Source organism: Diorhabda sublineata, chromosome 8 (genome assembly GCF_026230105.1).
Source record: "Diorhabda sublineata isolate icDioSubl1.1 chromosome 8, icDioSubl1.1, whole genome shotgun sequence".
Taxonomy (NCBI): Eukaryota; Metazoa; Arthropoda; class Insecta; order Coleoptera; family Chrysomelidae; genus Diorhabda; species Diorhabda sublineata.
Window position 1 is genome coordinate 18040526 of NC_079481.1, and position 16022 is coordinate 18056547.

Sequence of the window (16022 nt, forward strand, 5' to 3'; positions counted from 1 at the left end):
AATATTCAGTTGTAGCAAATTAACGGGGTATAATAATGATGTTTTTCTAAGTTCCTAGTAGGACTACATTTAAATGCATCTGTCTAAATAACGGCGTATAATACCGTCCAATTTATAATGATTCGATTGTCTTTTACCGAATACTTTCTCGCATAAGATATATATATATATATATATATATAAATTTATGAAATGAAGTATCTACGCCCTTGGTAGGTCAAAAAAAACGGCAAGGTTTTTATAATCTGCAACTGATATTGGAATAACTATACCTACCTACGATAGTGCTAATCCAAGAAGTAGATGTGGATTTGGATTAGCCACTGGTCTTAGTCAGATGGAAAACTTATGGCACAATTTTATTTAGTAAGTTAAAGCCATATTGTATACACACAGATGTCCAGTTGAAATGTCATTAAAAATAACCATGGGATAATATCAAATTGATGAAACTGAAATTACAAGTCAATTTCAAGATAATCAGTAATAAATTCAGCACTTTCTTCTCAGTCTATTCGGTTGTTTCATTTCAATCGCCTTATAGTTGTTAAAAACAGTGTGTTGAACACGAACACATTTCTTTTTTTCAAAAGTGGCCAAAAGTGACTTTTTAATAAAAAATCCGAGTATTGATATTCTTTGTTCACGAATAATTAACATTTTGGAATTTAACAGGTATAAAATATAAGCAAATTAAAAATTTTTGTTAATTGAACAAATTTGAAGCACTTCAAAAAAAGATAACGCAAAACATTCAAAATATGTTTTTCGGATTGATTCTTGTCCTTCACTTTTAATAGCAACATCGAGATATGCAGCGATAGAGAGATAGATCAAAGTTTATACGATTATGGAGTTTAAGTACGGAAAGTGATATTACTTCTACTTTCAGATTTGAATATTGAGAGTAAACTGAGCTATGGATTAAAAAGAGAGTTTATTAATAGCGATATCGAATGATTAGTTTTCCAGATCATAAAATGATCCGATCTAAAACAACAATGAGAAAATAACCTATATGGATAGCACTATTTGATATTCATGTTTACCATTTCGTGATAATCTTATTTCGTAATGCATATTAATAACTCAACCTTCGATCAGAAAATTTTTATATTGCATATACACAATTCAAAATTTCCTCATGTTTCTAGAGTTGGTTAGAGAATATGTTAATTTTTATGAAATAATTATTTATGTAACGAGTGCACAAGTAAATGTTTATTGCAAACGACGTGAATTTGTCGTGCACGACATGTTTGTCAACACGTCGAGTGCAGTAAACACATTGCACGAGTTACATACAATTTTTTTAAGTTCATTAAAAAATGTTTTATTTAGGTGTAGAAAAATAATTAACACTATCGGTTAACATAGAGAAAGTTAGGGACTACTAATTAGGAATAATTTTACTTAAACATTATTTGTTCCCATAATATTAAAAGTGAATGTACAATTTTAGGCAATTTCCAATATTAATATTTCTTAGTGAATTACTTTTTAATTCTACTTCTTAATTCGTGACTTCTCTAAATTTACTACTACTTGGTATCTGTACATTGTCATTTTCTTCAACTTGAGATATTTGTTTTGAAACATTGAGTTTGTTTGCAAGTGATTGCTTTATGTCTCCTTCCGCTACTGTCAACGATTTCCATCCGCCGTGTCGTTTGAGCTCTAGTATATCTGCTCCAGTATTTGCAAGAAGTGTGGCAGGTTATATCAGGATTCTCCAAATCAAGAAATTTTGCAATTTCATACGGCAAACGTGTTTACACCAATAGCTTGGACAGGCACTTTTAATTGCGCTAATTGATAAAAAAGCGTCTATGTGGAATATAACTGGAGCGTCATTTCGTGTACTTACGCTATTTATCGATCAAATTTAAACCTTCTTCAACCCTCTAACGACAAAACTTCGTTCTTTGTCAGTTTTTGAACGTGACACTTACAATTAATGTTGCAACTACTCTTTTATGTCTTCAATACTCAATTTTTGGAGCTTATTTCTACGACAAGTAATTTTAAAATGTCTTATAAAAGCTAAACAATAATTATTGACTTACTTTTTTCATCAAATGCTAGGAAATCGGAGCTTCTTTTAGAAAATGATAAATGTGCCCCCTATTATTCGTATTCAGCACCCTCTATATAGATAGACTGTTATTTGTAACTAGAACGAGAGACAGTTTTAAAATTATTATACTGCCATTAATAAGTATTCTCAATTATTTCTCTTTTTTACAAAATATGCGTCAATATGGCGTATTGTATATTGAAATTAGGAAAAAATGAGCAAGTAATTGATATTGAAGTACCCTGTACATTAAATTTATTATAATTGGAGTGGCTTAAGCTTCAAAGTATTCAATGTATTTTCCATTTACTACACACCACACCAGATTTCTCAAAGATTTCTTGCATTGTTTAAAAAAATCCGTATTTTTTTCAGATGTGCCTACGAACTGTTCAAAAGGAATAAGAAGAAGAAAAGGTCTTGCCCAGATTGTGACCGTACTAGCTCTAGACTATACCTGAACTGTAATGATTACAATAACATGACGTACAGTCCAATTCCACTGTCCATTTGTTCTTCCGACAGTCACTGTACATCACATCAAGCCATCAGTTCTGTCTAAAAATTTGTATTTTAAGAACAATCGCAGTCTTTTATATTAAAATAAAAGAAACAATCAGAATCTACTCACTTGAAACAACGTACGGTCATTTAAAATACAGAAATATTATGTCCAAATAAACGAAAGTGAAAATTTCGATGTCAACTAAATTATATCCGTATAAAAAATATTAAAAATTTTATTAATAAATGACAAAATAATAAATGTAACTCCAGTTTACTAAATTATTTTAAGAGTTCCTGATTATTGAAGTTTCAATTCAAACAAATGTTGTTGAAATGTGGTTGAAATGATATGACTAGTCAACACCAGCACTTCTGTCATTCATTCATTTGATTTGTAGTTACAGATTATTTAGAAATTTTTATAGAAAGTAATAATGTTGTCAGAAAGTTATCCAAAATAACATACTAGCAAAATAAATAAATAAAATCGATTTAAATCATCATTTATCTTCAAATGTTCATTTAATCATTACAGTAAACATTTTTATATTGTAGTAATTCCAACCTGTCTTTCTATTTCGACACAATTGACCAAAAAATTAGTAAAATAACTGATATTTAATTTTGATTTTATTTTAAATAGAATACTGTTCATGAGTACACGAAAAAGATTCAATAACTGTAACAAAAAATTTGATGACTAAACTTTTGTTTTTGATGGAAGGTAAGGTTGCAAAATTCCTTTGACCTGGTGTACTTCAGATCTTAAAAAGAACAATGAAAATTATTTCTTATAGTAATAATTCATTAAGAAGCATATTTCTAAATTCATTTTCGAGAATTGACTCACTCGACGCAAACTTTCTTTTATGCTTTCTATAAAATGCAATAGGGTTGTAACCACAACAGTAAAGTAAGTAAACTCATTAAACTGTAAGAGCTCATCCAGCATCAATTTACTATTCTAATTAATTTAGAAAGTGTCTGATCAAGTATCGTGGTTGTCATTTTAAAATCTCCTATGTGTACAATTTAGAGTTTCGAGTAAATCGCCAAAAACAAATTGGGAACCTATCTATAAAAAACCATGAATGGTTAAAGGAACAATACAAAATACAGTTTGCTCTAATGTCTACGTAATCATTTGTCGATATCGACGACAAACACACACACACATAATATTATTTCAATTCATTTTTTGTCCGACTTAAATATAAGAGCGTCCTAAGAAGCACGATGAGGTCCTTCGATAATGGACTTCATATCTTGAAGGTGTTCATATTTAGATTTATTTATCACCAAAGAATGCTCATATAATGTTATATATAATTTATCTTCGCATTATTGTTCTCGTTAAAATTCCTCCTTTCCAGATTAGGTGCTCGATTAATATTTATGACTTATAGTAGAGGCTAGTTACTTCTTTTACTACCTGAGGGATGCGAATCCGTCATTTGTGGATTAGAATCGTAGGTAGACTATTAATTTCTCCTCTTTCTTTTTTTGTAGAAAGATATCCCTCATTTTGACGCACTCATGACTGTTTTTATCTAATACTTTGCGCCGTTGTCTTATGCCTCTCGTCGTATCTAACCCTTTAATAAAAGCTCGTTTTTCTTACCAAGTTTGAATGTTCCAAAATTGTGAAAGTCGCTTTTATTTGTCAGCTATTCAAAATTCTCTCGTGTACTAAAACCAATTACTTGTTTCTCAGCACCTCCATCTGCTTCACATTCATTAAACTTCTAATAAATAGGTTAAATCTGATTCCAGTTTGTCACTTCGGATGTGAAATGTTCTTGTTTGTTGAGCAAGAGATAGAGATGATGACGTAGTTACATATGAAGTAACAGCTGACAGCATATAACAAATGTGATGACTTCTGCGGCAACGCATTCTTTGTTCTAAAGTTGCTTAAAACACATATATTGTAATTGTAATTTTTGTTTTTAAAAACCCAAATTTGAAGGTTTAATATAAAATTGGCGCAGTCAGTAGGATACGCACGGGTTTCGGAAGTGAACAGTTTCGCATTGTGCCGGAAGTGAAATTCGGGACCTTGGAGTTTCTACACCTTAAGTGCGTATTACGAACTTATAAGCTTTCGAAGTTGTGGCAACAGGAGCAGGGAATCAAGAAAAAGGAGCAGGAAAGCAGAGCGCTCGAATCGACGAACAATCTGTAAGTGCCTTTTCCTTTTTACCTTCCCAAACCCCTCTGTATAAGGATTTTGGTAAAGATATTTAAATTTTGTTCATTGCGAATAAATTGCTTATTATAAACATTAATTTTAAATTATTTTCATGAGCGATATTGATGAAATAATTAACGGAATTTCAAATATAGGATTAGATAACAACAATAATATTAACATTCAACGGAATATTAATATTAATTTCCCTAATTCTTTCAAATCAATAAATTCAACTTTAAATATGCCTGAGACGAACTGGGATTTTTTAAAGTCTGGAATTTATAACATTAAACCGTACGACGGTAACAGTAACACGTTAAATAAATTTCTAATTAGGTGTGAAGACCTTATTAATGATTATCGGCAATTTAATGATTCACAATTATCTAAACACATATTCCAATCAGTTCAAGAAAAACTTATAGATAAAGCAGAAATATTAGTAGGTAATCGTGCTGAGTTAACAGATTGACCGAGAGTGAAAGAAGCCCTGATTCAGTGTTTCGCTGATCGTAGAAATATTGACTGTTTAGAACAAGAACTCACTAGAATGAAACCATTTAGGAAAGAACCATTGATGAACTTTGGAAGTCGAATTCAATTATTAAGAAGTAGTACAGCGCAGAAAATTAGTAATAATCCTAACATAACTAACGCGGAGAAAGTGTGCCAAATAAACCATTATGATAAAACTGCACTTAGTACTTTTGTAGCAGGTTGTAGTGGTACCTCAAGAAATAACTTGCATCTTAAAAATCCAGCCTCACTGGAAGATGCAATGGCCTATCTGAATGAATTTGAAAACTTTGAAAAATTATATGGCAATCTAAATGACAATAACCGAGCAACGACGTCCAGATTTAATAGTAATTATCGATAACCTTATTCACAACCAAGATACTATCTATCCTGAAAACCAAACACAACCTATCATTCCGTTGACAATAATAAATCAGTTAATCAATTCCCCAGTCAACCTATTAATATCCAACCTAGACAAATGCCCCCCAGACAATACCCGACGAACAGACAAGTATTCGGATCTCCACAAAACTTTTTCAGACTAAACCAAAAACCCACCACCCACCTAAACCAACACCTATGTCAACGACTTCAAGAAATTCTTCCACATTATCACAAAGACAAAGATGGCCAAATAATAACAATTATAATCGAAATCAACAATTTCGAAATTCTGGACAGAATTCAAATTTTACTTCCGAAGAGCTATTCACAAACGACTACGACCAATCAGACGAACAACATTACTATCAGAATCAGAATACGGAATAATGACCAAAATCAAACCTACTATAACTATGACAAGACAGAAAATGAAAATTTTATCCAAACGAGCCAACAACAAGGAGCACCTTAGTAGAAATTAACATTTCAACAGAAAACGCATTACCTTACATAGAAATTAATAATCCCAAATTAAAATTACTTATAGATACCGGTAGTTCACGTTCAATTAATAAACCTGATATTATAGAAAAAACTTATCCAAATTCCGTTAATCGAATCAATGCACAAATTAAGACAGCTTTGGGTTGTCAAGATATTGTATATCAATCAACACATTTTCTGAATTTCAGAATCCAAACTATTTCAACTTCTTTCTATTATTTGATTTCCACGAATATTTCAATGGTATTATAGGACTTATAAATAACTTATAAATAACAAATTAATAGGACCAAATACTGAGATACCTCTCAGATATAAAGGAAAGGAAAACTCAAATATATTATTCTCAGTAGAGCCACAACAAAAAATTCTAAAGAAGTTACCTGTTTCTATTTTTAATGGAGAAATATTGATAAATGAAGGTAAAATAGGACCATTGTATATACCGCAAATTTTGACTGATGCCAGAAACGGATTTGCTCTTGTAGAAATCCAAAACAAAACAGATCAAATAATTTCAGTTAATCTTAAAGAACCTTTACAGGTAGAGTCATTTGAAAAATCTACTTATGATACTTTTAATATTAATTCGTTTCTCAATTCAAATAACGAAGACAATAATAAATCAAAAAAAAATATATCGATATATCACAATTAATTAGGACAAACCACATGAACGTGGAAGAAAAAGCTGAAATCTTAGAGCTTATTCAAAAATTTTCAGAATCTTCTTTAAACCGGGTGATAAATTATCCTTCACGACAAGAACAAAACACAAAATTAAAACGACCGACGAAATTCCTATACATTGTAAATCGTACAGATATCCCTATATTCATAAACAAGAAATAAATAACCAGATAGATGAAATGCTGGATAAAGGCATAATACGGCCCTCAACTTCACCATGGTCATCCCCTATTTGGATAGTGAATAAAAAAGAAGACCAATCAGGGAAACAAAAAAATCGTCTAGTCATGGATTATCGGAAACTCAACGAAAAAACGATCCCAGATCGATAACCGATACCAAATATTATTCGATTCTCGACAAACTGGGAGGATCAAACTATTTTTCAACTATTGATTTTTGGGCTGGTTTTCATCAAATCCAAATGGACAGAAATTTCACACCAAAAACAGCTTTTACTGTCGATAACGCCCATTATGAGTTTCTTATAATGCCGTTTGGGTTAAAAAACTCGCCATCCACATTTCAACGTGTTATGGATGAAATTTTAAAAGATCTCCAAAATAAAGTGTGTATGGTCTATATGGACGACATAATCATATTCAGTACCGGACTTCAAGAACATCTTCAAAATTTAAAACTTGTTTTTTCGAAACTACGCAAAGCGAAACTTAAAATCAATTAGACAAATCGGAATTCTTACGAAAAGAGGTAGAATTTTTAGGTCATATAGTTACAACAAAAGGGATAAAACCCAACTCAAAAAAAATCTCAGCTATTAAGAACTTTCCCTTACCAAAAACACAAAAAGAAATAAAATCTTTTCTAGGATTATTAGGCTACTACCGTAAATTTATGTAAAATTTTGCTAAAATCACAAAGCCTATGACTAAACGCCTTAAGAAAAACGAAAAGGTAATACACACAAAAGAATATATAGATTGTTTTTAGACATGTAAAAATATTTTAACGTCTGAACCAGTTTTAATTTATCCGGATTTCGATAAAGAATTTGAAGTAACAACAGATAGTTCCAACTACGCAATAGGCGCAGTTCTTTCACGGAATAACCACCCTATATGCTATGCATCAAGGAATCTCAATCCAGCCGAAATAAACTATTCATCGATTCAGAAAGAACTCCTAGCAATAGTATGGAGCTGCAAATACTTTCGCCCATACCTTTTCGGCCGGAAATTCACAATATATTCAGACCATAAGCCACTGCAATGGCTCTTCTCCATGAAAGACCAAAATTCTATGCTAGTCAGATGGAGATTGAAATTGGAAGAGTACGATTACGTCATCAAATATAAAAAAGGATCGTCGAACTCAGCTGCAGATGCCCTAAGTAGAAATCCATGCATAGAATTGAATGCTATAGATAATGAATCAATAATAAATAACGTAGGAGATGCAGACGAAATAATAGAAAACTTCCTACAAAATCCTGACGAAATTCCTCCACTCTCTAGTCCTGACCTCGAGGAAATACTGAATAATATAGGACCCACTAACACCGTAAATCAAGAAACAAATATAGTTCGAGACATACAAAAAGAATCAGACAGACCTCAAGATTCAGCTTTTTTCTATTCCAATTACCGAGAGAGTATTAAACACATAAAAGAACCAAATATTCATAACAACTGGAGAAATAGAATCGATCAAATGTACAACTGCCAAAATTTTCGACAATACTAGATTATTCAAATTTTATCATGAAACTAAAACTTGCCACCGCGGTATAAACGAAATGAAAATATCACTTGGTAAAAGATTTTATTGGCCAAAAATGTCCGATGACATTGTAGAATACGTGAATAATTGCGAAATTTGTCAAAAAAGTAAATACGATCGAAACCCACCAGTAGTAAAATTCAACCTAACACCAACTACTTCACGTCCTTTTCAACATATTCATATTGACTGTTTTCAAATTTCAGGAAACACTTACTTAACCGTAATAAATACATTTTCTTGATACGGCCAAGCCTACCCTTTATCAGCTGTAAACGGAATATCTATAGTAGAATGCTTATTTAATTTTATAACACACCATGGATTACCCATAAAAATAACAGCAGATTCGGGTACGGAATTTAAAAATAAAGATCTTCAAAACTTTTGCGAACTTAACAAAATTGAACTTCACTTCACAACTGCTAGAAACAGCAATTCAAATAGCCCCGTGGAGAGGTTTCATTCCACACTTATTGAACATATACGATGTTTAAGAGAACAAAATCGAAGTCTCACATCAGATCAATTGATAAAACAGGCCATACTTGGGTATAACAACTCAATTCATAGTGTCACCAAATATACACCATTTGAGGTAATAAAGGGACACATAAATGAAACAAACCCTTTTGACCTTAATGATCGCATAATAATATCAGACTATGTACAAGCTCACAAACAAGCAACCACAAGACTTTACGAAAATATAACAGAGACTAATAAAACCATAAAAGAAAAGATTATTAATGATAGAAACGAAAAGCAAGCGCACCGAAGCCCCCGACTATAAAAACGAAAAAGTAGCCTATATTCGTACAAAAACAAGAAACAAAAAACTTCCAAAATTCGAAAAATTGAAAATATTAGCTCAGCAAAAAATAAATTGATAACAGATAAGAATATTTATCACAAAGCAAGTGCAAGAAAACTCAAAACTAATAAAAAACAAATTTTTCAGGAAAATGGGGCAGATGAAAATAATATTCCTAGCACTTCTTGCAATACAAAAACTGCACAAGAGTAACGCTACGGAAGATATAGACCTAACTATTATCGATAATCCTTTATTACCGATACAATTAGGAGACGCACGTCTCATGTATAGTAAACATACCTGTATACATTATTTAAATTTAAAACCAATTATTAAACAATTGTTCAACATTGAAAAACATTTTTTCATTATAAAAAATAATTTAGAAGTGAGAAATGCAACTAATGAAATCTCATATCATGCCTTATCTCAAGACATGTTGTTGAGAACAGAATTTCTCATCAAAATTACACGTACGAAACTGGATAATTTACAACCTCATATACGTAATAAAAGAAATTTCTTTGACGGGGTAGGTCAACTACAAAAATGGCTGTTTGGTACAATTGATACCGATGACGGTAATAGATATGATAACGCAATAAAAATTCTAGAAACAAACCAAGCAAGAATCTTATAAAAAATTACAATATAACAATTAACATCTTATCAAAAAATCAAGAAAAATTTGCAAATTCTCTCGAAAAATTTCAAATCAGCGTGCAAAAATCAATCACCGAATCACACGAGTATTTAACCTTTCAAGCAATCATTTCACAAATAACTCTAGACTGTCAACTAAACACACTTCATCCTTCTATTATCCCTAGTCAAGAGTTACAAAAAACGCTAGAATATTTAAGAAAGATTAACCCTGACAACCAAATTACAAAATTTAAGAACATTCTAACATACTACCAATTTTTAGGCACTCAAGTTTGGTTTGCTAATTATAAATTAATTTTTGCTATACATATACCAATTATCAAAGTCGAAGTCCTTAAATTATATCAACCCTTCCCCATCATTCAAAACAACCAAATATTCTCCCTAAAATATTCCTATCTGGCACGAAACAACTCGCATCACCAATTTATAGAAGAAATCTGTCCACTACTAGAAAATGTATATATCTGCATCGAAGACCAATCTCCTGACGACAATTGCACCCTGCAGCTCCTCGAAAACCAATCGACTAAAAGTTGCCAAAAAATAAATTCAAAATTAGAAGAATCACTTACTGAACAAATCACACAAGACGAGATAATTATTATTTCTTCAAAAACGGAAAAAGTTTTTTCCAAATGCCACACAGACAAATACCTAGAAGTAAAAAAACCGAAAAAAACCTACATTAATAAAAATACCAAAGTCATGTCAAATAGAAATCAACGCAAAAAAAATCTTCAACGACGTCAAAATACAACGAGGAAAACCACTACCTCTTCCCAAACCGATTACGGAAAAATATGATATGATTGAAGAATACGAAACACCCAAAATAGAAAAAAACAATTTAGAAGATATTCACGAAATAAACAGAATGACGTATCAACTTATACCACTAAAAATCCGAATATCCAACCACTATTCCAAAATTTCTGGTAGCTTATCTTTACTAGCCATAATTTTATTAATACTGGGATGGATTTTTAAGAAGAAAATCAAGAAAACTCTGCAAAAGTGCTGCAAAAATCAGGAAAAGAAAGAAAATTCAATAGAAAAATACCCAGAAGAGTCCAAAATCGAACACCAATCCGTTATGTTCTCATCTTAGAGGGGAGGAGTTACATATGAAGTAACAGCTGACAGCATATAACAAATGTGATGACTTAGCGGAAACGCAGAAGATAATTAAAACTGTATTTCTTTTAATAATTCATTCTTTGTTCTAACGTTGCTTAAAACACATATATTGTAATTGTAATTTTTGTTTTTAAAAACCCAAATTTAAAGTTTTAATATATAATTACGTAAAAATCATGTGAACATATCACACCCAGCGATGTCATTTTTCAACGTCTATTGACGTCTTTCATCGACGTCCTAATTATTTTAGTTTTCTATGAAAAAATATCTACTGAGGGTGTGGGGATAACAAATCAGCACAAACTGTGTAGTTTAATTCAATTATTTGCACTCCACTATATGAAAAAATGGTTCTCACACTATAATTACACATTTTATATAACTGAATCAGTACCCAGTCCTCTCGATTTCCTAGTTTTTATTATCAAATGTTGCATTAAATTACATTATACTGAATCTGGCATTTGCGGAACTTAATCAAAATTCTCTTTTTTTATTCTTCCTGTGTAGCTGCTCCCAACTTTCAGAATATGTTTCATTTCAAATTTTGCCAAAAACTTTCAACTGGTATCGGTTGAGGCACATTAGGAACATTCCTAGATTATTCAACAAACGGAATATTCAACTCTGGAAAAGATTCTACAATGTCCTTTGCATTATGAGCAGTTGCCGAATCTGATCAAAATGCAACATTTCCTTTCGGATTTATTTTTTCCATAAATTGCACCAATGTAGATCTAATACACTCTTTTTCATATATTTTGACGGTCACTCAATTTCCTCAAGTACAAATGTATGCTGAAGAACGACTACGAGAAGATATCCCCAACCATACCAACACTTTCGAGTGGAGCGAAAAACTTCTGAAATACACTTTTGAATTAACTTCCTCGCGTTTCTGACTCGCCGTTTGAGTCACTCCTGTCAAAAGTAAAATATGATTCGTTTTCGATAGGGATTTCCAAACCTTTAGCGGGCAAAAACTCGCTATCACTGAAACTTCTAAGTTTTGATTTTGTTGCTTGATTTTCTTTATTTTTGAACTACATTCCGTTCCTTTAGATTATTGCTTACATATTTCATATCGATTTCGAATTTTCTTGAAAATTTTCGCAAAATTATTTCCAATTTTCCGTGAGTCGCTTTAACCAATCCTTCTCTCTTCTTTTTTGGATTTTTTCCTTTTCTATCTCATGTTTCTTTTAACCGAAATACCGTCTCAACACGCCGACAGATATTATCGTAAATTGTTTGCCCGGTTATTCCAATTTTTATATGACCAATAATTTTATTGTTAATGATACCAGCCCAAACGTTCATTTTTTTTGGATATTGAGTGTGAGCCTCGCACATTCAGTGAGGATTTTAAATGAAACGTCGCTTCAACTGTTTTGTTTATGATCTGCAAATCAGCGTTCATTCTGTCCATCATCAATTCACAGAATTCTTGCCTTCTATCAGGATCATCTTCATTTAACTCTCAAAATAGATGATTTACTAACATCATTGTCGACGGCAAGTTCTGAGTTGTATGCGGATTTTCCTCAATATCTAGAAGTATATCAACTTTTAATCATTAGTAAATTGAATATTTTTACCTGGTTTCCCAATATTTTTTACATGTGTAATTTCACGAAACTTTTTTTCAGTTTTGCTGTCTGTAGACTGCGAAACGTGTTGACCAGGATATTTATCATTAAAAATTTCACAAACCTCATTTTGTGTTCCTGTTTTAGTACAACAACTAATCATAATTAAGTCTGTTCTTTGAATCTCGGACAAATAAGCGATAATTAAATTTATTGCGCGCACAAATATTATACTGACGTCTTTTAGTAACTTTAAATACCTAAATGACAACAACCTTCTAGATTTCTATTATTTATTATTATTATATCTATTATATTATTTCTACTATTTCTATTATTTTAGTATCTATCTATCTATTTGATATAAAGCAGAACACTTACGAAAATACCTGATTATTTCTTAAGTACAAGGATATATTAAAAAATTCTTAGCCTACTATAGAACCAAACAGAATTTTTTGCATGGCAACATGAGATTTATGTGCAAGGGCGTTGTCCTGCAAAAAAAAACACCTCCGCGTCTTTTCTCTTTAATGTTTCCCATAGAGTGGTCAGTAATATCGAACAGTAATCTCCAGTTATTGTTCTACCCTTATCCAAAAAATCAATCATCATTACTCCATGGCAATCCAAAAAAAAACTGAAGCAAGAACTTTTCCAGCAGATTTTTGGACACGAAACTTCTCAGGTCTTGGAGAACCAGAGTGTCACCATTCAAACATTTGGGGATCTATTTTGCATAAATTTTTCTCAGGTCCAAATTGACGTGAACGCGTTCGCATGAAATATTCAGTACTTCAGATATCCGTTTTAGCCCAATTGGACGGTCTGATTAAATCATGTCATGAACTGCATAGATATTTTCGGGAACTGATATAGAATCTGGCCTTCCCGATCGGTCATCAACTTCAATGGAAAATTTACCTATTTTGAAGCTTGCAGTCCAATTTCTCACGGTCGCATACAAAGGACATTGATTACAAAGGGTATTATAAGCATATTTTCGTAAATCTGCTTACCTCTTAATCCTTTTAAATACAGATACTTAATGATGGCTCGATACTCCAATTTTTCGATTTTCACAATTTTCTTTTAATTTTTACGTAGCTCTGGTTTACTTTTTTCACGTCAAACACTGACACTTCTATTGTTCGTTACTATGTTAACGCAATATTTTGTTTATGCATGGAACTGGTCTAGGCTAACAAGATATCAATACTTCTTCGTATATTTCAATAGACCAGACAATATTGCTGATTTAAAAGTTAGGCTAACGGAAGAAATTAACAAAATAACCACTGAAGTCATACAAAATGTATTAGAATTCCAAAATCGCTTCCGTAGTTGTCAAAAAGTGAATGATGGTCATTTTGAACATTTAATTTAATTATAAAGTACATTAAAAATGCATTCTTAATATTATGCGACATTATTATCTTCATTCTACGTAAAGTTTTGTGATGAGACTTTATCAAAATTTAACAACTTAAAAATTCATTTTTTCAGTTATGATTGCACCAAATTGATAAAAACTTTATATTGCTGAACAGAGGACTAAAATCCCTTTCCAACAAGGTGTCTCACTATCCCCTTTCTTATTTAAAATATCCGAGTGGGTGCTTATATTCAGAAGGGATGCTGGAGAGGGATAATATTTTCATACTGTAAATTGTCGATTCAAGAATAACAATCGACATGTTTCAGGTTTTTTTCACATAGTACAAAATAACACTAAAATTGATTTTATTTCATACATATGGACCATTCCAAGAATTTTTGAATCTTTATCATTGAATTTATGTTTTATTGATTTTCCGTGGTTGGTTATTGCAGTTTTATTTTTTTAGTCTATTTTCTAAATACTGAGATGTCTGCTCTATGTAGATATCGTCACAAACTGTACAAGGCACTTGATATATAATATTTCTTTTTATGTTTTTGGGTGTTTTAGATTTTAGTTTAGTGAAATATTTGAATAATATTTAATATATAAACAAATTGATGGTTGCGCTATGGGAGTTTCCATATCGACTGTTATAGCATAATTAGAAATAGAAAATCTGTCTTAAGCAAACGTCATATAAATTATTTTCCGTTGGGTAAAATAATTGCAAGTTTTATGAACCAAATAAATAAATCTGAAGAAATACATGGAACTGGTCTAGGCTAATTGGATATCAATACTTCTTCGTATATTTTAATAGACCAGATAATATTGGTGATTTAAAAGTTAGGTTAACGGAAGAAATTAACAAAATAACCCCTGAGGTCTTATAAAATGTATGAGAATTCCAAAATCGCTTCGATAATTGTCAAAAAGTGAATGGTGGTCATTTTGAACATTTAATGCAAATGTAAAGTACATTAAAAATGCATTCCTTATATTATGCGACATTATTATCTTCATCTACGTAAAGTTATGTGATAGAAATATCAAAATTATACATCTTAAAAATTAATTTTCTCAGTTATGATTGCACCAAATTTAAACAACTTTTTGCTGAACAGAGGACTAAAAACCATTTTCTAACAAGGTGCCACACGACCTCCTTTCTTATTTAAAATATTTGAGGGGGTGCTGAAGGGGGATAATATTTTCATACTGTAAAATGTTGATTTAAGAATAAAAATCGACCTGTTTCAGGTTTTCTTCACATAGTACATGATAATGATAAAATTGTATTTATTCCATATGCATACTATATGCATCACGCTTGTCTAATACAGTAAAATATTGTTTACCAGTCAACTTTGCCGATATTTTTTCCACAGACATTGCAATGATTCAATTCCAAATAAAGCCGCAAGTCTTCTTTTTTTACAGTTATTACAAATGCATCCAACCACTTGGTTGGTTCTTCTACTTTTTCAATTATACTTTTACTTTATAAATGATTCAAATTTTTAAGTAACCTATCATGTAAAATTTTTAGCATCCTTATAATTGGTGTTATTTCAGGTACAGCTATATCTTTTAGTGAAATATGATATTTGCTGGGCATTTCACCCAATCCCTCAAATACATCTGAAAATTCCTTTTCCATGGCACTTATACTTAACAAAAACTGAAGATTACTATTGCTATCCACCAAATTACGCCTTATGTCTTGTTATGTATTGCAGACCGAGTAATGATATCTAGCATTAACTATAACAAAATTATGACTAAAATATTATTTCCTTCACATG

General features: G+C 31.3%; 1 protein-coding gene across 2 annotated transcripts in view; it reads left to right on the forward strand.

Annotated features, from left to right (window-relative positions):
* Nucleotides 1-3081, forward strand: part of LOC130447831 (43 kDa receptor-associated protein of the synapse homolog) — an 82436-nt gene extending 79355 nt beyond the window's left edge. For both annotated transcript variants that reach the window (XM_056784865.1, XM_056784864.1), the window contains exon 11: nt 2453-3081. In XM_056784865.1, the coding sequence (XP_056640843.1) occupies nt 2453-2639 (187 nt within the window). In that variant the 3' untranslated portion in view covers nt 2640-3081. The remainder of the gene's footprint in view (nt 1-2452) is intronic.
* Nucleotides 3082-16022: the final 12941 nt, after the last annotated feature.